This window comes from Drosophila simulans, chromosome 3L (assembly GCF_016746395.2).
Source record: "Drosophila simulans strain w501 chromosome 3L, Prin_Dsim_3.1, whole genome shotgun sequence".
NCBI lineage: Eukaryota > Metazoa > Arthropoda > Insecta > Diptera > Drosophilidae > Drosophila > Drosophila simulans.
In genome coordinates, this window is record NC_052522.2 from 4,466,788 (window position 1) to 4,492,696 (window position 25,909).

Here is a 25,909-nt window from a genome sequence, read left to right on the forward strand (position 1 = left end):
ACGCAAAAAAACTTGTTGCCCGTCGTCTGGTTATTTTGTTTATGATTTTCATTCTGCACTTGTCAACTTTTTAGTATTCTCTCAACACACGCACAATATCGAAAAAACACACAGATGCACAGCTTTTTTGGTTAATACGCGTATTTTTATGAATTTCGTGCGTTTCTTCTGCCTTTTTGGATTTTCGGTTTCGTTTCAGCACCCACTACGTTTTTTTTTTGTTTGGCAAGCAGCGTGGAGTAGTTTCTCTATCTGCCTCTCGCTCGCTCTCGTTAGGAGGCGGGGGGTGGTGGGCGTGGGGCGGTAAATCGCATGCGCGCGTATCGCGTATTCGAACTGTTGGCCTCAAGTTGCGCGAATCAACTGAGCGAAGGTGCGCGATCGGATGAGCGAAGCTTCCAAAGCGGAGCTTAAAGCGAAACCTGAGCTTTTGCAGGTGAGCGAGACAGGTGCTACGGTGGCTTTACACCGCAACGCCATCTGGCGGAGTTTTGGGAAATCTAGTGGGGACACCGAACCGTTGGGAATTTAAATTGTTTACTATGCCCATCTATTTTAAAGATTAAAATTAACTCTTAGATTTCTATTAAACTGTCATTACTAATAGTTAATATTAAATAAAATGAATCTTTAGCGTATCAAACTAAACGTTCAAGAAGAACTGGTAAAGTTGAGTTACAAGTTACCTTAGTAATTGGTACCTGATTAACATTTCCTTTCCATCAAGTTTGTTTTTGCTCTTAATCGCTACTAAAATTATTCCCTTTTACTTTGCACATCGTTGCATTTGCAGAAACCTGTTGACCTCAGGGTGTAAAATAAGTAACATAAACCCAATTAAAATGTATTTTGGAAGATGCCAGTTAACCTACAGATCTTGTATTTATGTAATTAATTAAAGCAATAACTTCTGCACTGGAAAAAATCATGTTTTTATGAACAAATAAAAAAATCGGTAAAAACTTTTACAATTAAATAAATGTATGTATGATGCTTTTAATGCCCCTAAAAAATGTGTTTTATGGTCGGAGTTTATTAAAGGGTCTGAAGATCCCGAGAAAGAGTTAAAGAAAGAGCCAAAATGAAAAGAAAGAGAGTTTCAAATGTGCGTGCAATTGACGAGCGAAATAGCCGAAGTCGTAGCAAAAAATAACGACTACTGACCACTGACAAATCCGGACTGAACACTAAAAACTGAAAACTGAAAACTCGGACTCGGGCGCGTAAGGGAGTCGGTCGTCGGGAGTCGGTCGTCTTTTGTTGATCTTGAGACTGAAATTCCAATTGTTGATTTATCTCTCGGCTGCTGCGCTGCGGCTGCGCTGCTGCAGCGCAGTCCACTCGGTTTGACCAGCGACCAAGTTTATAAAACTTTGAGCCAAAATGCAGCGGCGCACAGTTGTTACCAAAACGTTGCACGCGTCGTGGCCCTCATCAAAAAAAAATATAAGCGAAAATGAAAACGAAATTCGGTTAACGTCAACAGAAGCTGACAAAAGGCAGAAAAGACCGAAACAAGTTGCAGGGCCAGAGTAAGCCCAGTTAAAAGCGAAAGAGAGGCAAGAGGCCAAGAAGAAAGAGTGGGCACTACATACGTATAGTATAGCCAGCTAATCTGTTGTGCAGTGCGTTTTATCAGCCAGCGAAAGAAACGAAAACGAAAGTCGGTCCAAGTTCGGTCTCAAAATCCAAACAGAAGAGACTCCATTCCATCGGAGACACGCGGATCTCATCTCGGTAATGTCTCAATAAAAGTAATCTTAACTACCGCCGGAATGTAGGAAAAAGTGAAAATTGAAGCGCTCAACGTGTTTCGAAACACGATATATGAGAAACACCAATCAGTCAGTGAGTGGCAATTCCAGCGAGTTCTGTACTCTGTGCAAATAGGACTTGTTAATTGGGTTCTGATCAACAAGTGCCCACAAACAGTGTCCAATAAGCTGGCCATTAGTGTGAGTCCGCATCTCACTCGATTCCCCACTCTCTCCGCACCAAATCTTAGACGATTCCGCGAGTTCAGGAGTGTTATGTAAATGCAGATCAAACATATTTCGAAATTCCCCAATAGCCAAAGTCCATATGCATATATATATCTATATGTATGCACATATATCTCGATGGGCGTCGCGCGTCGTGCTTGCCACAAAAGAAGCGGCGTCTAAATTATGCAAAACCAACAAAAAGATCGCTTAGGAAAGCGAGAAAACGAGCAAAAAGCTTCAGCAGTGCACAGCGAGAAAAAATACGGAGATCCATAATGGGATTTCAATGTTCTTGATTACCATTAGCTGCCAAAGTCAAACTTAGCCAGAAAAATTGGAATAACCTCAATGAGTTTAAAGCCAATAAAAGAAACTATAATATTATGATTACCTAGTTTCATGACTTATAGTCAAGTAAAAGCAATCTTACAAAGCATATCTATTTTTTCTGTGTATTTTAATAATAGGCACATTTTCAAACGATTTTCATTGTTGATTATGAAATTGGTAGTTTATTTCTATCACAAGCGTGCATAAATATTCCTAATATGTTAATCAATTGATCTGTTGCTTAACTACTTGTCTTTAAATCGAGTTTAATGGCTTATATAAGACAGAAGATTTATTGAAAGGCTTATAAATACATTTTATGAAGTAAAGCACATTTAAGTTCTTGTTCTCAAACATTTCTTTCAATACTTTCGATCTGTTTTACTTTTTATTGTCGTTTACCCCAAGTGGAGTAATCACATAATTCTTTAACCGCATTTCTTCGGTTAATTTTGATTACGCGCACCTTTAGTCATAATAAACAATAACCTGCGAATTATTACGTATGCGTGAGCTGCGATTGTGTGCGAGTGTGTCAAAGCGAAAACGAAAGGCCAGCACCAACACACGATCGATTGTGTGTGGTCAGCAGTTTGGGTCCAAAATCAATGGAAGTGTACCGCTGTCTTTACACCTGCGCATAACTCACTCCACGTTGAAAATAACAACTCAAATCGAGACTCAACCCGGCATTTGGCCAACAAGCTCAAATTCGTCGCCGGGCAACGAAGGTAATCAATTGAACCTTAGTCTCCATTTGAGTCGCACTCCCAGCGGAATTGGGTTGAGTCTCGTATCGTCTCGTATCGTTTATTTGGTTTTTGTTTATCTTTTTGTTGCGTTTCAAAAACTTTTACTCCCCGTGCCGTTTGTTTGTGCGCGGAGATCCAATACAATCGAAATAAAACGCAAAATTATTAACGTTAATTATTGCATAAGTTTCCCTCGGTGCGTTTTCCGCCCTTTCGATTCCGATTGTTTAACCGGTAATTGGGCGCACAGGGTGTATGCGTAATATTCTAACGAAATCGATGATGGGCATAAAATGTGTAGTGCGTGTGTTGCGTGTTTTCTTTACATCTTTCTCACTTTTTACACAGGGAATATAACTTAACCCTTCCCTTTCCACCGAGTAATTAACAATAGTATTTACAAAGTTCAGATAAGACACATTAAATGTCAATAGCTATCAAACATAATTGAGAAATAACACGTTAATTACCATTTAATGTAAATAAAAAACAAGTATAATTAAGTGCTGACCCAATTTGGTGTTATATTTTGCTTGCACACCTTGCAAAATACTTTTTTACGAACTTACTAATAGTCAAACAAAAGATGCAACTCATTCATAACGAAATAAAGACGTTAAATGTTAATTATTGCTAAAAACAAAAAAAAAAGCTCGCTCCCGTTTTCTTGTATTCCTCGGCCATGAATGGTTACTTAAGCGGCTACACTGCGTATGCGTAATATTCTAATGCAATCGGCAAAAGCCGATCGAAGATAAAAGCATTGCTGCTACTTTTTAGTGTGTGCAATGTGTGTCAGTGGGAAATTACTGAGCCGCGTTTGAAAACGTGCTTATTGGCCATCGATGGCCGACGAAAGTTTCTCCCCATCAATTGGCAAGCATTAACCAATATAAATATACCACAGGCATCTGGATCCGGGAGGGGCGAGGAGCAGAGGCGTGGCCAGGTGAATCGCTGTGAATCGCAGTGCGGTGACCTTCGTCAAGCGACGGCAGCAAACAGCAATCGAACGAGCCATTTGAGATAGCCAAACACAAGCGCGGTCCAAATAACTCTCACAATACGCGCACTAACAGCAGATAAATAGATAAATATAAGCCAAGGTTACCCAGTACCCAGCGCCCCAGCATGGAGATCAGGCGCACCTCTCGACCATATCTTTGGTACACACCAGTGCTGCTGCTGCTCGGCCTTTGGCTGGGTACGGTTTTGGCCAAGGGCGCCAGCAATCAGTCGGCCACTGCCGCCAACTCACAAGCCTGGCAGCGATATCACAGTCAGGCACTCAATGCGTCGCCAGCGCCGCCCGATGAATTGGAGATTTTGGATGCCCCCGCCACGCTTGAGATACATTCGCCCCATGAAACCCATTTGACTCGCACCTCCGTCATTTTCGGACTGACCAAAGTGGCCAACGAGAGCAGCGTCAGCGGAAAATGCCACGCGCAGCTGCGACAAATGCAGCGCGGCATACTCGGCAAACAGCCATGGGCCATGAAGGGTGAGTTGATAAAATAAGCAGAAAAAAAATTATTTTCAAATACATATGGGCACAAGGGTATCGTAAGTTCCCCGATTACTAGTTGACTTCCTAAAAAAAATTAATAACACGTCCCCAGAGGCAAACCTTAATCCAATAATGTACATGTGTTCAATCTCCAATCAGTACGCAGATTAGTTTTGACACTTATTACTTTGAACGCAAATTATGTGATTCACCAAATAAACAGTTTTCTATTAAAAATCGCACATAAGTAAGTTCCTGACAAGTGAACCGTACGAAAAAAAAAACTTAAAAAAATTGTTTAGATAAGCTTATGAGTCACGATAACAAATAATGCAAAGATTGTGAATTACCAGACTTCTAAGCAAATTTCAAAATTAACAATCATGGACTTTATATTTTGATAATCCCATTTTTTGGGCACAAAGAGCAATTGATTTGAAATTCGCTATGTAGGTTGAAGCCTTGAGCACAAAACCTGTTAACGTGTTGTTAATTGGAATGTTATTGAATTTTCCCGCAGTTCTGGATGCTTCGGGAACAAAGCCCTCCGGCTTCGTATATGGTCAGAACTACTGGCTGGGAAGCCGCGAAGCTTGTCGCGGCGTCCAAAGACCCGTGGGCATAACCCTGTCAAAGAACTTCGATCGTGTTATGCACTATGGAATTATCACCCAGCAGGCGCCCTTCGACATGGACTATCGGGTTTTATACCTCCGTCACAATTCTCCGTGGCAGGTGGAGATTAAGCTGATGTCCGAGCAGATTATACACATTGGCCTGTGCCTGCCAAGTGCCTGCAGTTCGGTTGAAGTTCAGAGGCTAGCCCAGGACTATGTGGCTGGCGGAATGTTCACTGAAAACGAGATATTCGACATAAAACCGGAAGTGGTCTACATGAAGGATCTGCAGCTGAAGGAGGAATTCTTCGAGAGGGCCAGCTTCCGTCTCGTGGTGGCCTGTGTTCTGGTCACTGGCACACTTATGCTTTGTGCTCAACAACTGCATGCCACTAGTAAAATGCCATCTACCTCTGAGGATCCTCGGGATCGTGACTTGGCACCCGCGGAATCGGAAATATGGCGTGGACTCAACTCCCTGCTCCAAATAGAGAAACTGCAGAGATACGTAACTTGCTGGGATGTTCCCGGCAATTGGGCAAAAATTTTTGCGATTAGGGAGAACACTCCGAATGAAATTCCCTTGATGAATGGCCTGCGATCTGTATGCGCTATCTGGATCATGGTCTTCCACGTGGTGTGGTTCATGTACTTCACTGTCCACAATAAAACGGTGCTGATTTCGTATGCCGAACAGGCCTTCTTCCAATACGTCTCGTCGGCTCCTCTGCTCGTGGATGTCTTCTTTACCATCAGGTGGGTTCGATAGAAACCATTGATAGAAACCATAAACCTTTATCCAAATTTTTTTTTTTTTCAGTGGCTTCCTGCAAACATTTAACTTCCTCAGAAACTCCCGACAGTTGGAGGCAGTACGTCGAAATAGCTTCAGCGAAAACCTAAAGCTCTTTGGCAAACTGCTCTTCCATCGTTATTTGCGTCTTGGACCCCTTTACCTGGTGGTCATGGCCACCGTGGACTTGGTATACGCCTATATTGGAGATGTCTCAGTTTACCACATCAACGAGCGATTCGATGAGATGTGTACGCGGCACTGGTGGCGCAATCTTTTGTTCATTCAAAACCTCTTCGACCATCGGGACATGTGCGCCAATTGGAGCTGGTCCTTGGCCTGCGAAATGCAGTTCTTTATCCTGGCCAACGCTCTGCTGTTCCTCTATGTGAAGTAAGTTATTAGGTCCATTACTTAAAAATATAAATACGAAATAAACGATACCCTTTTCATTGATAAATAGATATCCCAAGGTGGTCAAGTCTCTAGTGATCTCTTCTTTTGTGGCCACCATCGCTTGGTCCTACGGCATCGGACTGAGCATCAAGTTCCAATTGTCCTTCGACGCGGCCTTTGCCACGGGAACAGAGATCTATACATCGCCCTTCGTGAGGGTCCTTCCATATATCCTGGGAGCTGTAACGGCTTGGCTATTGCAAGAGAACCGAATCCAGTTGGAGATCAGCGAGCAAAAGGAACGGGCATGCTGGCACTTTGCCTTATTCGTCTTCTTCGCCTGCATTTACTCGACTGTCAAAAGGGATCTTGGACCTCTGATGGCCATCACGCTTTTCGTGATGGGTCGCCTGTTCTTTTCGCTCAGTGTATGCTGGATGATAGCGCGCAGCTGCGTTGGCCGGGGGGTGTGGTGGTCACGCCTGCTGGAGGCCAAGGGCTTCCAACATGTCAGTCGACTGTCCTACGCCATTTACCTTCTCAACCCGCTGGTCATAGCGTTATTCTACAGTTTAACCAACGCGAGCACGCATGCGGATCCTTTCATGCTGGTGAGTACCATGTCGACACCTTTAAGACTTTCTAATAACATTGTCATCAATTTCAGTGCGTGGTGACCTGCGGCTTTGCTGTCATAGTCTACCTGGCCTCCATCCTCTTTTCGCTGGCCTTTGAGCTGCCCTTCAGCAATCTTTCAAGTTTGCTAAATCGACGGCAGAGCAAGCCGAAATCTATTTAAAGATGCTAGCCCTAAACTAGATCGTTAAGGTCACCGCACACGCCTCCATCTGACAATTGTGATTGCTTTCATGTACAACTAATCATTATTATCGAATCACTAAACTTAGTCTTGTCTTAGTCAATGTTACTTATATGTACTTATATGTTATATCCTGTACTGCGGTGGAAACCATACTTAATAAGATAATCACTAGCTGTAAATGTACGTAAACACATTATTCCCCAGCACAGAATATACATACAACTGTTGAAAACATTTAAAAATCGGAATAATTTACTCGATATATTGTATTATTATTATTATTATTGTATTATATGATCGTAAGGCAGTGGAATTCACATTAGGTAAAGTAATACAAAATATTGTTTTAAGTCAATTTGCATATGTCATAGTATCCAGCACACACTTCACATTTCTTTAAAAATTCAGCATAGGGATTCGGTCCAGTAGAGACAAAAAACATTCGTACGCGCCTTAAAATATCCGACGAATGCTCTTCAATTTCATTGAAGTCCCACTTTGGATGGTGCTTACTTATGCACAGTATTATCTGATATATAATGGATTCGGTGGGAAAATAATACTTCAGTGTTTGGCACATCTCCTCCCTCACAGTTTCCACAAATGTTTGCGTTAGCTCCATTATAAGCTTGAAAGTGTCTACTTCCAAATGCTCTGACATGCTACTTATCAAAATGTCGAAGCTCTCTGAGCTTGCAATATGTTCCTTGAGTTGGGTTCCGTATTCTCTCAGGTTTATATCATGTCCCTTGATTTTAATAGATCCATTTTCTGAAAGATCATTTTGAGTATTTTCTGGGTTTTCAGCCTCCATACGTTTTTTTGATTTCTTTCTCTTGTTATCAATGGGCTGAAATATTTTATCTAGCGCCGCTTTTGAGGGCACTCCATTGCAACTACGAATGAGATTCACATTACCCTCAATTTTAACTGATTCCTCAGCAATCTTATCCCACGCCGATCTAGAAATGGTTTTATTTAGATTTTCAAGCAATATGAATCCTTTGGTACCTACCGTTGCTGATTAACAAGGATGCTGGGATCATTATTGATACTGTTCATCAGCGATCCAAGGCGTAAATTGTTAAGATTATTCGTAAATAATACTAAGGAATCGGATAGTCTAGGCACATCACCAGGTTGTGGAGAACCATGAGGATCCTACGTAAAAGACGAACAATTTTAACAAAATTATGTTAATATAATATAGGGTTCATACCAAAATCGACGAGAGCATCTTTTCACCGGGGCAGAAGTCGTAAACCGGTTCAGGGAAAACCATGAATGGATCTGATTGTATAATGATTTTTCTATGTTTAATAGTCATTCTGGATGCTTTTTTCAATGATTCGGGTGTTATTGGCTTATCTTCCATATTTGGGTAACACATCTGAGTGGTAGAATACGTTTTTAGCTCAACGCGACCATCGATTTGCTTGTAGACTCCAAGATTCGGGGTGACCATTATACCTGCGCCAAAGCCCGTATGGGTCACAAATCGTTTCCAGGAATCAGCTATTGAGTACTGTGACACATATGACATGCAACAGTCAACGTTGCTGGAGTGCCCAGTTTCATCTTGTTCAAATGTAAAATATAATACATTTCTTGATTTACTTTTCCCTACCGAGCTTACCCACGCATCGACGGCATCGAAACACCGGATATAGGCGCCAGGATCTACTTTCTTCGGCCATCTTGGAATCATATACATTATCCACAAGCATCACAAAAAATAAGGACGTGAGTGACTGCCCTTTGGAGTATTTTCCTGATATGAGAAGGTAGATAATATATAATATATATTATTTATATAACTATAACTATAACTCACTATAACTCCAAATCCAATGAAACATGTTAGACTCGCAATGCAGCTGAGACAACTTTGCCTTCAAAATGTTTTCTTGACCCGACGATATTCTGCGAACCTTGAGCTTTATAATTTGCCATTTTTTCGAATGAATCCTACTTACAGATCCCAGGTTATATCGTCGCCATGGCCCAGGATGTCGGCAAACTTTTGCTGCACTTCTCTCACTGTGGGAACTAAGTTTCCCTCCCCTTTTGCAGCGCTCATTTTTGCAAACTTTTATTCCTGCTTATCTATAGAATTTCTTTGTTGCACGTAGAAGATGGAAGTTGCAACATAAAGCGCCTATCGATAGTCTGTATTAACGAACTGTCACTATCTAAATAATAATCACTAATAAAAAAATCTTATAATGTATTCACCAGTCATTTTAAGGATTTTTGTAATATAAATAAACATTTTTACACATATCTAAGACCTATTTGAGCAACCCTTATCAAAATGTATGTCTCTAAATGTTTATGATCACCCAAAAATTGCTCTCATTCGACAGTTTGTATTTCATTGTTTATAAATGGCATCATTATTCAACGAATTCATTATTATTATAATATTTGTTATAAAAGTATAATTACAAAATGTTGATGACTTTATACGATATGAGTGCAATTCAGAGAAAGTTAAAAAAAAATGTATTTCCTATCGGTTGAATCAATAATCATTGCGTTAACTTAACTTAAAACTTGCGAATGGCGACTGAGCCGATGCACTTTAATCGATAGCAATTGTGGGCAGATGGATCTTGAAAATCTAGACAAGCTAGATAAGTAAGCGATAGAAATGGTCACCCCAAATTTTAAACGCATGTCGATGCTTGTGTTCCATCCCTATCTCCCGCTCTCAGTTAACATTCCAGTGGCGTATACAGGAAGTGGCGTATTTTGGAATTATATACTTTAACATATATTTTAATACCACAAATGCTAATATTATTAAATTTTTTTGTTAAAAATATTGTTAAAAACTAGTTTTCTTAAGCTCTGAATATTAAAAAATTGTATGAATGCAAATCCCTTACTGCCCTTAACTACAACGCCACTGTCAAATATAACAGTGAGTTTCGCCGCCTTAACAGCAACTGAGAGCGGGTAACAGCGCGAGAGAAATTCAAACGGGGCAGCAACAAAAAAGAAGAAAAAGACGGGTAATAACGCTACGCTTCTCAGTTACTCAGTTCCGAACGGGCAAAAAACAATTTAGCGCCCTCTGAAACGCTCTGTGTTTTATTTTCCACTTAAAATATTAAAAAAAATGCATAAAAATTGCACACGTCGCTGATAACTCGCTGGTATACTTATTGTCTAAAATACTGGCTTTTCCTTTCAAATCATTTGGAAAATATGACATGATAAGTGAACAGTAGCCGCGCCGAGAATTTTTGGATGAGTGGCGGCTGTTATTCCGTTTATTTTTGAGTTTGTCTTAAAAACCCCAAGCGCATAAACAATTAAAGTCAGACAACACCATCGTTAAACGAATTAAAAGTGAATAAGAGCGTTGTCAACGCCTTTTTGGGCAGTGAAAAAAAGGAAAGAGAAATCCAGGCCCAGCATCCTTCAGCCTGCTTCTTCTTCCTCCTCTTCATCTCCTTTTGCATTTCTTTTCGCCGCGTCTGTATAGGTGTTCGTGTTGGTGTGTTTGTGTGCAAGCTTGAAAATTTTGTTAAGTTAAGTAAATTTATTCCAGATGCCAACAACAAATTGATGCCAAAAATCTATACAAATTCGGTGCTGCGTGCGCGTGTGTGTTGAATTAGCACTCCCAATTGGCGTCTCTTTCGCTCTAACTCCGTTTTTGAACTGTTACCCAAAGCGATGCGTGTGTGTAAGTGTGCGTGAGTGCTTCACATGGAAATTAATTAAAAACGCACCTTTGTTGCCATTTCCCTCGCTCTCTCGCAAGGATTCGAATGACTGGCTAATGAGGAAGCAGCCAGGCAAACAACCAGCAGGTAAATATTAATACATAAAAAAAGCATAAAATGTATGAAATTAATTATGAGAGTACTTGGATACTATCTCTCCTGCTTTCGAGGGGTTTTGCCTTTTCCTTTTTCTTATCAGCAACCATTGAACAGCATCCTATTGTTGTCATTGTTGCTGCGGGGGCGGACACTTGCTTTCTCGCTCGCTCTCTTTCATGTGTGGGTCGCGTTTTTTGTTGTTATTTTATATACGCATCTATCTCTTCTTTCGCTCTTTTCTTCGCCTTTAAGAGGCGTTGTTGTTGTGTGCTCTTCTTTTGTGCTTTTTTCCAACATGAATTTTCTTCGCTTTTTTTTAGCACGTCGCTGTCGCTGAGGACTGACCTTGAACAAGTTCAGGCACAGTGGCACGCATGCCTGTTTGTCGTCCTCCGTTTTGGCTCGTCTGCTCCTTTTCGCCTTTTTCAGCTCCTTGTCCTTGGCCTGTCCCACTGTGCCGCCTCGCTCCGTCTCCCTCTTCGTATCTCTCTGTGTGCCTCGCTCCCATTTGAATGTTTGCCCAAGACTGAGAGAGTGTTTACCTCATCACTTAGGTACAGTGGAAATCTCACTAGTTCCGATACACCGCTTATCAATAAAAATAACCCATTTCTATATCAATTTGTCCTGATACCAATCAAGTCATATGTACGCAACATATTACATATTCAATAGATTTGTTATCTCAAGAAGAAGTCGCTAAGAAGTCTGTGTTCGAGTCCCACCAAGATAGCACCATATCTCCAAGAGCGATATTTTGGATCTAGACCGATTTTTTTTGTGATTATTGTAATAATAATAATAGGCATATAACACGTGTACTCTAAATTAACATTTAATATATATCGTTTTTATTCCGTTCAGTTTGAAGTTCATTGTTTGCATTGGCGCTTTAAATTTTCAATCACATGCTCGTTGGCGAAGCTCTGATTTTTAATTGCGCCAGCTTCCGCGAGAAGCTCTCGCTCTCTCTTTTTCCCACTTGCATCTCCCCTCGATCGGCCGTCTCTGTCGAATGGGCTTTAACGCTTTTTTTTCAGTGGCCTAACATAACGTTGTCTTCGCTTTGCTGTTGGCTGTTTGTTTGCGTATCAGCTGCTGTCGCCGCTTTTCGCCCCTTTGCGCCTTCTGGCCCACTGATAACCGGCGGTGCGAAGCGTTAGACGTCGGCGGTGTTACTTTTATTGGTCCGTACAGTGACCCCGAGATTCTCCGCCGACGTAACGTCACGTCAACGTAAGCGTTTTCAGCTTTTTGCTTTCTCTTTTACTCCCTCATGCCGCGCCAAAAAATTTTCGACACGTACGAACTGCTATTCATTATTAAAACCCGAATTTCGAGTGATTTGCGATCGTAAACAGTACATCTGTGAAAATACATTCTTATGTCTCACAAACATAATCTTTCATCTGTTTTCTACATGCTTTTAGGTTTTTCCACTCGACTCACACATATTACTATTATTCATGATTTTCTGAGATATGCTAAAAGTAATCGGCATTTCCATAGATGATTTGGCGATTTCCACAGAAGTTTGTGTATAAAGCATATTGTATCTTCGAACATAATATTCCATTCCGTTCAATCATGTGATCCCTCATGTGATACTTTCATATGAAATGCTTCATTTAAATATAATATTAATCAGATAATTGTTTATTTTTTGTGCGCTGGTTGCACATCGAGAAAATTTCCAAACACTTATTTCCATTGTGAATTTGTTTAGATAAGGCATACCAAAATACTTTAAATGTTTATGTTTGTATAATGCAAATTGTTCTTTTAATTTAAACAATACATACTCGTGCCCCTCTTCTCGTACATGCATTTGCTGGTGTGGATACATTCTATAAATATTGCAAGTATTTGGAATTTCTTGATTGCGCGTAAATGGATAGAAACCAGACATCCGCTAAATTTGTGCACTGCAGGAGAACTTAAATTTATGAGATACATAATACTGGAAATGTGATTTGATTGTTGGTGCAAGACAAGCAAAAAATTTCCATGATCGTCTTTGTAAAGTTCGTTGTAATTTTGATCAGCAAAAAATTTGCATAAGTGCAAATTGCGAGTTTGCAGAAATGTGAACTTCCAAACCCCAAAGAAAACTGAGTCACCACACAAGCATTTCGATTGTCTGCTTCAGTGAGCCCACCAAGGCGTCGCCCAGTTGCTTTTCCCTTGCCAAATGTTCTTTAGTTTGCCTATTGAAATACAAATATGTGCAGTGTGTTCCTTATCGAGTCCCAATGTCCAAATGTCCCAAAGAAACGCTGAGAGTGCGTGCAGAAAACACGTTTTGTTCGGGTCACCGAAACCGGACTTTGGCCCGTGAAAAGGTAAACAAAAGGAGGCGCTTAATTAAATTTTCATACGCCGCCGTGGAATATGTATTCATAAGTTATTTAGCGTGCTAGAGAACGGGAGCGACCAACCCTGCAGAGGAAGTCCATAAAGTAGGCAGGACCTCGGCTTGGGCGTGGTTCCTCTAGTTTGCATTTTTATTCCCCGCCACTGCAGCACAAGCTATTTTAATTGCCAATTTGCGGGGTCGCCGGTTTGTCACTCAGCCCGTCGTGTCCTTCAATCGAGCTGAATGCATTTGTCGTCGCCATACGGCCACCCCCCGCCCACTTCATATGATCCCCTGCATCGGGGGTTATGAGTAATGCCCTGCACTTTATGTGCAAAACAGGAAACTTCGCCATCCGTGTCCTGAATAACGAATACATGCAACTATGTACTTTCTACAACCGCAGGCTGCACTGGATGAGTTAATTATGGGCTTGGGCCTATACACTGCGAGAAATGACCCCGAATTTCTTAAAGTTCCTTTTCGACATTTCATTTCCCACATTGTAAGCTGCTTATCTCGCGGAAACTAATTTTGCACTGGGGTGCAATACAACCAAAGGAAACTGCGTCTTACTATAAATAAAATAAAATATATAAATGTTTGTTTTTAGTTTTAAAATGTATGATTCGACTATAAATTCTCAGTAAATATGTTTAGAAAAACATTAAAACATTCATTCCCAAAGAAAACTTTGTTTGATGGGGCAGTGGTTAAGATGAAACTCAGGTTGGGATGACTTGGATCAGTTTCTGCGAGTGGAGGCCAACGCCCAAGCCGCAGACCACAGGAATTGGGCAAGATAGAGCTCGTAAATCCAGAGAAGGCGGCGGATAAGGCCTCGGAGGTTCGGGCAGATTGCATCCGCATCCGTTGGCTGCGATTGCGATTGCAATTGCAATCCAAAGTGGCATCCACACCCCCACTAAGTTGCATTCGCCTAAATATCTGTCTAGCATCGTTATTCAGCATTGCCCCGCAATTTGTTAGCCCACGTGAGTGTGCGTGCTGTACGACAAATGGAAATGGAATTGAAAATGGGAAAAGTTTGCACTGCATACTGCAAACTGCCGGCCTATGCAGTTGCACCCACAAACAAGCCGCACTGCACCGCAAAACTCGGTTGTCGGCTGAGAAAAACTCCCTCAGCATGTTGTAATTGCGGCATGTTGGCAGCAGAAAACTCGTCTGGGGTTTCCCTAGGCCTCCTACCACTTTTCCTCTTCTATTCCATTTTTCCGCCAGTCTGCGAAACTCAAACTCCTTCAAGCCGCTGCTGACTCACATTTTTCGACATCTGGGACAGGGCGATTTTTCCGTGGTGCTCTCAGCTTGATGCATGCACTCAGAAAATCTATTTAAAACGACAATTAGGGGTTTAAACTGTATGTAATTATACAATTGCTAAATAAATAATATTAACAGAAATAAATTCGACCATTTAAGAATAAATTGATACTAAACTCGTCAGACCTTGACACCAGAATTCTCGATCAAATTGATTGCATCCGAATGGTTTTCTCGAAGTGTGTCTGCATGTAGCATGTGTACATAATCTCCATATGCTTGTAGGCGCACATGGATGGCTACATTTGTGAGGCATCAACATGTGAGGGACATTTGTTTGGCCGGCGGCGGGGTTTTAATGTTTAATGCTTGAGTTCTTGACTCCCATTTGACGGCGGCGGCGGCAGGATGCCAAGTGCTGAATGCAACGCTCGCTGGGATCTCGAGATGAACTCAGATTACAGTGACACATATATGTACGATCTCCAGCTGGGCGCGTATCCGTGCCTCCGTTTCCCAGAAGTTGCCACACTTTGGTGCGTAAACAATAGCCCCGCATCAATTTGAGAAAATTCCGAGCAATTAATAGCACTTTTTCACATTCAAATGAATGGTGCGAATGCCTTTGCTAGTGAATATTAGTCATCGGGTGAACCTGAATATTAGAATTGAACTGAAATTCTCATGAATTTGTATTGCAGATTAAAATGACAGGCTGCATTTAGGGGCGTTTAAACGGCAGATTTAAAAACCAGATGGCTAGTTAGTTCGCTATTAAGAGTGAATATTTTGAAAGATTGTATTTCTTTCTTTGTTTAACAAAAACAAATTGCAATCATTTTAAGCTAACGTGACTGGCGATGCAATTGCCAACGCCAAAAACCGGTTATAAAGCCATCCGCACATAAAGTGGTTTTTCCCGCTTAAAAAATAATCTTTAGCTGCTTAGCAGAACCAGACTTACAAAACCCAACCACTTTCCACACACTTTCAATTGGTGCGTATATGTAACTTCGCATATAAGGCAACCCCCCGACTGCTAATTTCAACTGCAATTTTCTGCTCAATGTTTGTTTTGCAATATTTTAAAGTATTTTTTATTACCTTTTTTTCGCTAATTACCGCTTGCCTTGTAATGAGTCGGAATAATGGATATTATGGCTTGTGATGGCCCTCATATCGTATTTATTTGCTCGATGTATATAAATATTGTACTCCCGATTGATGGCAATTGCCACAAATCGCATTTGCAGCACGTGAAAGTTGCATTGTATGCAAGTGAATATACAAGGGACAACCTGACAGGCATTCAAAGTGGCTTTTGGGCAGCAGCCAAGTTTTTGCAGTGCCAACCTGCAACCAGTGCCATTCAATGAAAGCGCCGCCAACCAACCCATAGCTTCCCTGCCGCTGGGTAACTAATCAAAAGCCCGATACGATACCAACCAGATAAACAATAGAAGACGCCTGGCCCGAACTGCAGGCGAATCCATCCATCCATTGTGGCTGCCACCGTTTTTGTTGCCCATTCGGGCCACGATAAAATTTAACCTTCGACTTGAAAAAGTTATTCGGCGTTGCTGTTGCTGTTGGCATTTTATCGACTGCAAAATGCCAGCCTTTGGCAGACGTCCCAGCCCCACAAGCCCATTCCCATATATATATAGAAAAAACCACGACTACATTTCATAGTCTAGGCTTATTTTCGTAAAGTTCACGAGAGGTGTGAGTGCCTCAATGGAAAAAGGTGAGGTATGTGGAAAGTGTTGCCACAAAGAGGGGCGGCAATCACGAGGAGTGTTTAAACGTATAAGATAAGCATTTTACAATAATAAATATTTATGATTTATTTCATATGGGGATAGTTTCTTTTGCCTTTATCGCAGAGTAAGTTCAAAGGTTAATAAAGCAATTGCCTAATTGAATTCATATCATGCACAGCAATGTCACGGTGTGCAGGTCAGTCTGATAATTTATGAAGATGACTTTCCTCCGGGCCCTTCTGGGGTCACCGCCAGATAATTATCTCTGTTATTAATGACCCAGATAAGGTCAGCGTGGCACGCATATACAAAATCGATTGATTGTTGAGCTTAATTGAATATGAGATACTTAGATCAAGTCACATTATACACCATGAGTATGGTTTTTCATTTTTAAAAGTATTTTAAAATACAACACGCGAGGAATAAAAATGTCGCCTCACTTAAATGTGAACATAAAACATGGAAAATGTGTTTCGTATTGTACTTTCAACTTATTTCTAATATCCTTAACAACCTGAATGTCGTGACTGCTGGCAGTCAATGTGTGATGAAACCACCACCCTAGAAGTCACAACTGCAGCCAAACTCCATTTTGCATTGCACTTTGGCCTTGGCTGCTTACGAAGTATTTGTTGCCGTTCGTTTTTGGCCAAGTCTGCTTGTGCCGCGCACAGCTGGCTAAGGTCAAAGGTTCAGTTGTAATTAGTTTTTGCATATCTTGAGGCCGTCGCATCCGGCTGCTTAAACCCTAACTGCCTTACAAGTGCGCCAGATCTGGGTGTTTGTAGTTAGTTGGCGTGGCAAAAGTCTAAGGACACGACAACCATTGCGTGCCACCATCGAACATTAATCACCATCTAGTACAGGTCTTTACCATTAACCATGTCTATGGAGGACTATTGTGAATCGGTAAATTTACATAAATATAAAATTTTTATATCGCTTCGCGTGTGGAACGTGGCGACGTTACGGCCCCAAATTTGAGACGCTTTCGATGGGAGCAATGAAATGTGGATTACCTACTACCTAATCATTGGACGAAATAGGGGCACAACCAATCTGGCATTTGGCAAGTAATCTTATCGAAAACAACGGGCTGGCTGGCTATCTAATCGAGAGCGTTTCCAAACGTTGGTTAATAAAGTCCCTCGGGAGAGTTGCGGAGCCAGATATAATAGTCAGCCGAGTGCGAGTGACCCTTAGTTAGAGACCATTTCCATATTCCACGGAGCCGTCGTACGTCGTATTTCAATTGCAATGCGCACAGTTTACTCGAATACGTGACTGGGGAAAACCGCAGACTGCCTTTTTGCCTCGAGGCTGGAGAATTGCTCCTTCTGTGTTCCATCGCACTATCTACGGACATGTGCATGAGTGCGTCTTCCGGTTGCCTTCGAAAATATCAGAAACGTATGTACATATATGCATATACATATACGATGTGGCAGAAGTTGAACCTTAATTAAAAGTCGAATCTTATAAAGTTCAATAAACTGCATATTATATGTATGCATAATCGAGTTGAACAATAACAATAATTCTATTGGTTAAACTCGATTGAGCTGCTAGAAAGCTTTCTCAAGTACTTTAAAAGCCATTTTCTGTCCCAAAAGTAATCATAGCTTTACAAAAAATAGGGCTGATAAGATAAACGTAATTGCAACACTTTCAAAGTCTTCTAAACGTTTTTATTGCAAAACAGTAATAAATCGCGCACGTTTCTTATTGCGGTTACATGTAGTAAGTATAGGTAAGAACAACATAAACAAGGGGTTTTGATAAAATGTACTCCAATTTTTCAAAAAAACATAAGCTGAAGTGCTTATCAGTAGTTTGGCCCAAAAATTGTATAATTAGATAATTATACAATTTGCCGACTTTAAGGACCTAAAAGTGTGTACCTAAAAAGATTTTGGGATTTCAGTGATAACACCCATGTTTGGTGGCCACACATTTGTATGTATCTAAAACTGATAGAGCCGAAGAAGTCGCCAGCGTTTATAGTACAGGCAATTAACATGTATTTACTACCATAACGATTACCTACTCGTTTTTGATAAGAATTCAGTCGTAGGACGTCACCGTTTCAGTTGTCAGTAGTATAATTCACAAAAAGTTGTGCCCAGGTTCGTGGAATTCCATTATCGATGTTGACAAAGCAATCAAAAGTTTGGCCAATAAATCAATAATTTTAACTTATCTCTGAGCACTTTTCACTCTCGATTATCGAAAGGAAACTGCTCAAAAAAAAAATTAATACCAGTTCCCATTTGGAAGTCCCCGGGAAATCATCTAGCTGTGAATGAGTTATGGCAGGTGCGTTTTATTGGCATCGATTGGGTAATAGCATGACGTCAGTTCATTGAACTTCTCCAAAGGATAGAAAGACTGCTCTTCACTTAATCATGTGCGACCTGTTGACACCTGCTGCTGGCCATTTAGAAAATTGGCCACATGTCATGCGGCAGCCAATTGCCCTAATGCCTTGGGGTGATTATCGCACCGGCGATAACCTGATGGGAAGTGGGTTTTAAGTGGCAATTCCGTGGGCGATTACTAACCGTTTTCTTTTTCCTCAACTTTGTGCCGTTGCAGCCACTTGGATCTGGAGTTAAATGGCCAAGGCACGCAGAAAACGCTACCGTCTGAGGTGTCCGGAAATAGAGTTAGATCCAATTAGAAGCCGCTAGGATGGACAAGCGATCGTTGTGCATGCTGATCATCTGCATCAATCTGTGCCTGGTCATCTGGCTGGTCAGTGTGCAGCAGTCGCCGATGCTGGAAGCGGAAATCATCGCCGATTTCAGCGGAAGTGGCGGCAGCAGCAGCACCGCCCAGCCGCCAACGAGTGCCAAAAGTGGATTGCGGAGGAGCAGGAGCCAACCAAACCAAATACACCAGCCTAGTCGCTCACCTAGTAATAGTAATGATAGTAGCCTAGTTAGCAACACATTCGATAACCACCCCATGGGCACGCCCCCCACTTTGGCGTCACAAACGCCCACGCCGCCTCAGAGCAGCATGCACCTCATGGATCTGCCCAATTTCGTCTATCTGATAGACCAGCCCGCCTGTGATAAGGATGTCCGGGCCCTGATATTGGTCCATTCGGCAGTGCGCAATATCGAAAAGCGCCGGATCATCCGAGAAACGTGGGCGAATCGCAGCTATATAGACCAGACGCCGCTGAAGGTTTACTTCCTGGTGGGCGGAGTGAGCGGGAGAAGGAGCGGGAAGTGGCAGCAGTTCCTCGGACGCGAGAACCACCTGCACGGCGATCTCATCCAGGGGAACTTCAAAGACGCCTATCGCAACATGACCTACAAGCATGTCATGGCTCTCAAGTGGTTCAACGAGAAGTGTGCGCATGCCCAGCTGCTGGTGAAGGTGGACGACGATGTGTTCATGAACACACCGCAGCTGGTCAAGTACTTGGCGACTCCCTCGCTACCAGAGTACTCCATGCTCCGGGATCCCAATCTGATGCTCTGCCGAGCCGTCCGTTATTCGAGGGTCAAGCGTTCATATCGTGTAAGTAGTTCATAAACATTTTTACCAGACAATAATTTAAAAAATAATTAAAAACCAATTATCGCTGAAGAAGATTGGCTACTTTGTCAATTGTCCGATAAGAATAAAAATGTTGATATATTATCGAGGAGTACTGGCTGAATGTGCATAAGTCCATAAATAACTATGATTTCTTAATTTTCAGTCCAAATGGCGGGTGACCTACAAGGAGTACCGGAACCGTTTCTATCCGGAATACTGTCCCGGAATGGCCATTGTCTACGCACCGGAAGTGGTGCGTCGCCTGTACGAGGCGGCCCAGAAGTCCAAATACTTCTGGGTAGACGACGTACTCATCACAGGGATCCTGGCCGAGGAAACGGGCAGCAAGATCACCCCGCTGAAGCATTACCTCGAGCAGAAGGAAGTTCGCAACCTGGTCGGCGGCGGAGCTGATCTTGAGGATCCCCCGTTCCTCTTCACAAATCACGCGATTAAACCCGACGAAAGCATGACCATTTGGCAGATGTCGCTAGACAGAATTCAGAGGCCACTGCTCACACAACCCGCCTACTCATCCGCATCCTCCGCTTCCAGATCCGCACCCGTTGTGCCAAGTGCCAACATTTCCGAGGCGGCCCAGACGACCTCCACCGGCCTCAGCTAGTTTGACTGGCACCACTCGATGGATTGATTACGTTTAGTTTCTTTGGCTGTTCAGTTTTAGGGTTTCGTTAAGCCTTAGTATTAACTCGTAGTTATCCCTAATGTTAGCTGATTAATGGAAGGTAGCATTTTTGTCGAGACGAATACAAACGGAACATTGCAAGTCAAGTGAACCACCAACCACCTGCCTACAATCATTCGTATCATATGCAGCGTAACTAATCTAAGGATTCTACTGATAGTCATGTACATCCAACGCGAATCGCTCACCAATAGATAACCGAAAATCCAAATACTAAATCAAATACGAACACCAAACTCTAACAGCGGCAACAATAAACGGAGCGCATAACCTTAAGCACAACTCTTAAATCTTAAGATAACTACAATAGTACTTAATAAACGATAAAATGATTGAAAACTGCTGAAATCAGTGAATAACCAAACCAAATATTGATTTCGATGTAGGTCGCGTAACAATGGACGGAAATATTTATTAAAAAGTATATATACGTAGGGGCAAACGAAAAAAATAATAAAAATTACCTATTTTTTTTAAATGTTTGTATTTTAAAGCTATCAAACAGTCTTTATCGTTTTCATCCCAAAATTCCAGTAAAGCCAATTAATGGAAAATCTGAATCTGCATATGCATTACATTTAGTCAGATATACTTAATTAATAAGATAAGTGGGAACAGAAATGGCAGGAACGTTAACATGAAATATCAAAAACAAATAGCAAATTGTACGGTCCGAGAACGATAAAAACGATGAACGAACGAAAATTGTAACAAATGAAATTTATAAATGTGTAATAAAACTAATTAAATGTTCAAGTTTGTCAGAAATTATATAAAAGTCATTTCAAAATACATACATACAAAAAACTAACGTCTTGTTTCTAATATTTTAAATTGAAATTTGAATGAACTGCTTTGAACGATTGCAAGCAGTGTTCAACAACTGGAGAGAAGGACTGCGTTTTCTTGCAAGCAGCTTTTGATAGACTTCAAGAAAGCAGTATACAATAGGAAGAGAGAGCGAAGCAACTATATAATGCATTTAAGTTTTATAGCAGCCCTAGTTACCTTGTATGAGAATCATATCAATCAGCCCAGTCCGCAATTTTATTTGAAAAGTTGGCGGGTATTTCAAAAGTTTTAGTTTAAAGTTATTGACCATATGAAATTAATATATTTCGTATAGGAATGATTTTAGTATTTAGAAAATATACACACTTCCTGCACTAAGAATAGGATAAAAAGAAGTACGATCCATTTCGACCTAAACGATTCAAAGTTTCGTTGTCAATCAGTTATTTCTGTAATAACAAATTATGAGGCCGCTAGCTATTGACTCCTTAATGACTCTGTGTAATCTCCACCCTGCCCAATTATTTCAAGTGCTCACTTAAAAATGTTCGCTTTAAACCAACCTTATTCCCTTAAATATACAATTTAATTTAGCTTTAATTGTTCGAATAGATTTCAATTTGCTAAGCAGATACAATTTCACGGCATGCAGCTTGATGACCCGTAATTTACAAAAATGGTTTAGATAATAAAAATAGATATAAGGCTTTTCTGGTGAGTTTTTCAGCAATAAGCTTTTGCGAGTATTGAAGAACGAGGACACTTTGTACGTTTTAAAGCAGTATCCGTTTTGTATCATTCAGCACTTTCTGGCATTTTATTTAAATAGTTGGCGGTTAATAAAAATAGTGTAGCTTAAGCCACTTATCAATTCACATTACCACGTTTATATTCAAAATATTGTCAAATATACATTTATAGTGATACGCTTGATATCGTAGAAATACCAATGTGATGAAAACAAATAGTCTCCAGAGGGAACTGGGAGTACGGAAGTTACTTGCTTGTTAATGTAACTAATTGGCAGCTTTTCTACAATAGGATCGTCCTGCAAACAAACAAGTTAAAAACATGAATGACATTCTTAATTAGTACGAAAATGCACTAACATTAAAGGGACAGGTATGATTCACATTGGAGAAATCTTTAAAGAGTCGGTAAATGTAATGCGCAACTGGATTTGATTTAGGGTTTTTAATAAATTTGCAGCCATCAACCGTGAAGTTATAAAGTGACGGCTTATAGCCATTGTACCGCTTGAATGTGGCTCCGTTGACCTGAAACGTTAAAGCTTAATAAGAATCAATAATAGATCTAATACCTACTTTAATTCTGGACACGGGCTTTTGTAACAAATTCAAATATCTGATGGACAGATATTTATATGTACGATTTACCGACTTTAGATAGCAATGCTCCACGTGTGCAAACTCCGGATCCAAGGAAGTGCATTTGATGTTGGTAAACTCCACTCTTGACCGAGCCTGCAGTTAATCGTATAAGTATAGTTTTAGTATTTAGAAGATAATCATACCTCCTGCACTAAGAATAGGAAAAACAGAAGTACGATCAGAGAACCCATTTCGACCTCAACGAGTCAAAGTTTCGTTTGCAATGAGAAATGCACACTTTATTCTGGTCATTCAAAATAACCAAAATTTATAATTTCCTCGTTATTATTGCAGTCAATTCAGTAACAACAAATTATTTGGCCGCTTGCCATTAACTCATTATAAACTCTTTGTGTATTCTCAACTCGGTCCAATTACTTTAAGTACTCACTTAAAAATGTGGGCTTTCTTCTCGTAATGACAACCCTTTTCCAAATAGTCGCTTAAAGCTAAATGTATAAATGCTAAATTTTATTTTAAATAATATTAAATATAACTATTACTATAAATATAACTACTATTGTTCTAATAGATTTAAATTTGCAAAGCAAATACAATTTCACGGCATGCAGCTTAATGACCCTAAGGGTTCAAAATGGTTGGCGGGTAGTTTAAAAATAGCCCTTTAAACGAACTTCGCTGAATAATCTAAGGCTTTTCAATACGTACGTGCTTCTGTCATATTTTCACTAGACCAGCACACGCCCACACATTTGCTAATTCACCTGTTTGCCGTGTAAATAATTCATTGCGAGCCTGGAAACCAAAAACCCATTTAGGCAGCTGCGTTCAAGGACTTTAAACCGACACATTGAACGAGGGAACCGAAATGCTGAGATTTGCTTTTCGGGGGCGCCACTTATTTCGAATTCCCATGTACACTGGTATTGGTCTGTTGACAAGTAATTGTTTTTTCTCCACGTTTGACTTTGACATTCTGAAAGGATATGGCAAGGACCCTCGGCGAGGTGTGTGCGGGCAGCCAATTGTTGCACTATCGCGGCGACCATTTCACTGTGATTAGCCAGCCGAGCTCCGTTCAGTGTTCCTCGACTGGCCAGCGAGTGCGGTACGGTCATAGTTCAACATTGGGATTAAATATTGACTTGCGAACGGACAGGACATGGCGGCAATGAGTGCGGTAAGTACTTATTTCAGATTGCTTAATAATGCCACAGAGAATGTGCCCTCTTTCTTGACTATTGCTACTTTAGGAATAGGAATTTTAAACAATATTTAAATATTACTTTAGATCTTAATACTCTGATACTTAATACTGAGAAATACCATGAAGCTTAACACATTTTCTTATTGATTTGAGCTAAGGTTCATCATTTCCATCTAGATAGGTAGTGCTTTCCTTAACAAGCTGTTTACCTGTTCCTGATTGAATGGCTTAGTGGTGCCAAGGGCCCAAGGGTCGTTGTAGTCGTCATAGGGAGGAACTCCCTGCGAAGTAATTGTTGTTTTTGCAGTGGTAATTGCTAGACAAACTCGACCTGCTGACAGCAATCGATTGAGAGCGTGTGTGTGCAGTGCTCGAGATTAATGATAACTGCTCGACTCTAAGTCGGCTTAGAAAAACATGGGGGGTTCCCCATTGCCGTGGCAAAAAGCGCTGGCTGGAGCAGCAATAGATGAAGCCGGATAGACAGATAGAGTGGAAGGAGGGTCCTCTAGCGAGAGACTTCTTTTTGAGTGGCGCCGCCTTCGTTAGCTGCAAATTATTTCCAAGTGCTGGCAAAACAAAGGGACGGCACAGCAGCGCACAACATGCAACATGCAACTCCGGCACTCGGCGCTAGGCACTCGAATTGCGATCCACTGGATGCTGTTTTCCTGCTGTTTGGAACGCAAGCTCAGGACTTCGATGTGTGTCACGTTGAGAGGGGAATCCCCAGAATCCCATATACATACTGGATGGATGGGTCGCCGGAGCGACGGAGTTCCGTGTGCCCCTTTCGGCTTCAGCTGCCTTGCGCCGGCGCCCAAAAAAGCGCGCCACACGTTCTTGCCACACTCTTTATCGGCCAGCCTCATCGGCTTCCGTCAATTTGGCGACGCTTCAGAGTGAGATGCTGCACGGAGTGCCAGGCGGTTTTTAGAACATCCTGATGCTCGGGCCGTCGATACGACGACGATGACGATGGCGATGAGTGCGCTGCGGACGAGGACGAGGACTTTGGACTCGACTCGTGCCTGGCCTGGCTATAAATGTTTTGTTTTTCTGCAGTTTGTTGTTAGTGCTGAACGGCAGTGAACGGACAGCGCTTGTTGGTTGCTCGTCTCTCGCACACACAGGGCCCGAAAAAGTTGAGCTGCCGTTTTTCGAGGGAGTTTTGGCACATGTTTTGGTTCCGCTGCAGCTTCTTTTCCACTCCGCTTCCCGATAATATTGCATTTTTGTAACTTCGCTTGCTCGCCCATTTGTGTGTGGGCTAAAACTACCGACCGACTCGAGTGCCAAGTGACCAGGAATACACAACACACACCCCACTTCTCCATCACAACCGAGGGGCAAAGACAATCACACAAGACATCAACGGAAAGTGCAAAAACCTTAGATTAATCTTAGATCGATTGCCAAAACTCAGGCAGTCCATACGGCCACAAAAAGGACAGCAACCTACGAATTTCTCAGTGTGTGACATCCAAATTCTATATTCTATAAAAAGTCAATAGGCTAAAAACAACAACAACAGGTGTTTCAGCTTTATCTATTGTCAATACCAAAGAGCCACAAAATAATTAAGCCCAGCAGCGGCAATTAGCATTTGTCCATAATTGATAAGCAGAAACTTTAATTTAGTGCGTGTCAATTTGAATAGTATCGTATCCTGCGTGCTGACTGTGTGTGTGTGTGCGAGTGCGTGAGCTAGTGTGTGTGCGTGTGTGTGAGTGCGTGGGGGCTTGTATGTGTGTGGCTGCTGTGCTCGGCGCACGTGCAACGAAAGATGGTCGAGGAGTTCCTGGAGAAGTTGCCAGAAATCGACACACGCTACGAGGTGAGTTCCACT

At 41.5% G+C, this 25,909-nt stretch overlaps 5 protein-coding genes and 1 pseudogene across 12 annotated transcripts in view; 3 read left to right on the forward strand and 3 right to left on the reverse strand.

The window, feature by feature from the left end:
• Positions 1-1,035: 1,035 nt before the first annotated feature.
• On the reverse strand, positions 1,036-1,951 carry LOC120284729 (annotated as a pseudogene).
• A 2,187-nt stretch (positions 1,952-4,138) lies between these two features.
• On the forward strand, positions 4,139-7,439 carry LOC6736796 (nose resistant to fluoxetine protein 6). Its single transcript, XM_016170865.3, has 5 exons — positions 4,139-4,571; positions 5,098-5,950; positions 6,015-6,380; positions 6,451-6,994; positions 7,051-7,439. The coding sequence occupies exons 1-5, from the start codon at positions 4,199-4,201 to the stop codon at positions 7,180-7,182; spliced, it is 2,268 nt and encodes a 755-aa protein (XP_016030440.1). The 5' UTR covers positions 4,139-4,198; the 3' UTR covers positions 7,183-7,439.
• Positions 7,440-7,457: 18 nt separating this feature from the next.
• Positions 7,458-9,359, reverse strand: LOC6736797. The gene is made up of 6 exons (XM_002083617.4): positions 9,183-9,359; positions 9,041-9,129; positions 8,843-8,977; positions 8,426-8,784; positions 8,222-8,367; positions 7,458-8,168 (listed from the first exon to the last, which is right to left on the reverse strand). The coding sequence occupies exons 1-6, from the start codon at positions 9,284-9,286 to the stop codon at positions 7,553-7,555; spliced, it is 1,449 nt and encodes a 482-aa protein (XP_002083653.1). The 5' UTR covers positions 9,287-9,359; the 3' UTR covers positions 7,458-7,552.
• An 870-nt stretch (positions 9,360-10,229) lies between these two features.
• Positions 10,230-21,520, forward strand: LOC6736798 (lactosylceramide 1,3-N-acetyl-beta-D-glucosaminyltransferase A). 4 transcript variants are annotated; one of them, XM_016170869.3, is made up of 4 exons: positions 10,230-10,367; positions 10,766-11,030; positions 19,047-19,982; positions 20,167-21,520. In XM_016170869.3, exons 3-4 carry the CDS (start codon positions 19,143-19,145, stop codon positions 20,626-20,628), a joined length of 1,302 nt encoding a protein of 433 aa, XP_016030444.1. In that variant the 5' UTR covers positions 10,230-10,367; positions 10,766-11,030; positions 19,047-19,142; the 3' UTR covers positions 20,629-21,520. The 4 variants fall into 4 exon arrangements, with proteins under 4 accessions (XP_016030444.1, XP_039149187.1, XP_016030442.1 ...); XM_039293253.2 differs by lacking the exon at positions 10,230-10,367 and having other exon boundaries at positions 10,392-10,903; positions 10,982-11,030; XM_016170867.3 differs by lacking the exon at positions 10,230-10,367 and having other exon boundaries at positions 10,392-11,030.
• Positions 21,521-21,868: 348 nt separating this feature from the next.
• LOC6736799 lies at positions 21,869-24,437 on the reverse strand (the record flags this gene model as incomplete). Its single annotated transcript, XM_039293278.2, has 4 exons — positions 21,869-22,549; positions 22,611-22,778; positions 22,827-22,985; positions 24,270-24,437. Coding segments are annotated over 4 exons (651 nt in total), but the record flags the coding sequence as incomplete, so codon positions are not given.
• Positions 24,438-25,115: 678 nt separating this feature from the next.
• The window catches only part of LOC6736800 (band 7 protein CG42540), a 34,825-nt gene continuing 34,031 nt past the window's right edge, over positions 25,116-25,909 (forward strand). For 2 of the 5 annotated variants that reach the window (XM_016170875.3, XM_016170874.3), the window contains exon 1: positions 25,119-25,897. In XM_016170875.3, the coding sequence (XP_016030452.1) occupies positions 25,847-25,897 (51 nt within the window). In that variant the 5' untranslated portion in view covers positions 25,119-25,846. Of the gene's footprint in view, positions 25,898-25,909 lie in introns of all 5 variants that reach the window. The other 3 variants (XM_016170879.3, XM_016170871.3, XM_016170872.3) reach the window with 2 other exon arrangements.

Coding starts and splice junctions, on each gene's coding strand:
- LOC6736797 (XM_002083617.4), bottom strand. CDS start 9,286: ATGAGCGCTGCAAAAGGGGAGGGAAACTTAGTTCCCACAGTGAGAGAA. Junction 8,978..9,040: donor TCATTGGATTTGGAGTTATA/GTGAGTTATAGT, acceptor TTCTCATATCAG/GAAAATACTCCAAAGGGCAG. Junction 8,169..8,221: donor ATCCTTGTTAATCAGCAACG/GTAGGTACCAAA, acceptor AACCATTTCTAG/ATCGGCGTGGGATAAGATTG.
- LOC6736798 (XM_016170869.3), top strand. CDS start 19,143: ATGGACAAGCGATCGTTGTGCATGCTGATCATCTGCATCAATCTGTGC. Junction 19,983..20,166: donor GGGTCAAGCGTTCATATCGT/GTAAGTAGTTCA, acceptor CTTAATTTTCAG/TCCAAATGGCGGGTGACCTA.
- LOC6736796 (XM_016170865.3), top strand. CDS start 4,199: ATGGAGATCAGGCGCACCTCTCGACCATATCTTTGGTACACACCAGTG. Junction 4,572..5,097: donor ACAGCCATGGGCCATGAAGG/GTGAGTTGATAA, acceptor ATTTTCCCGCAG/TTCTGGATGCTTCGGGAACA. Junction 6,381..6,450: donor CTGCTGTTCCTCTATGTGAA/GTAAGTTATTAG, acceptor ATTGATAAATAG/ATATCCCAAGGTGGTCAAGT.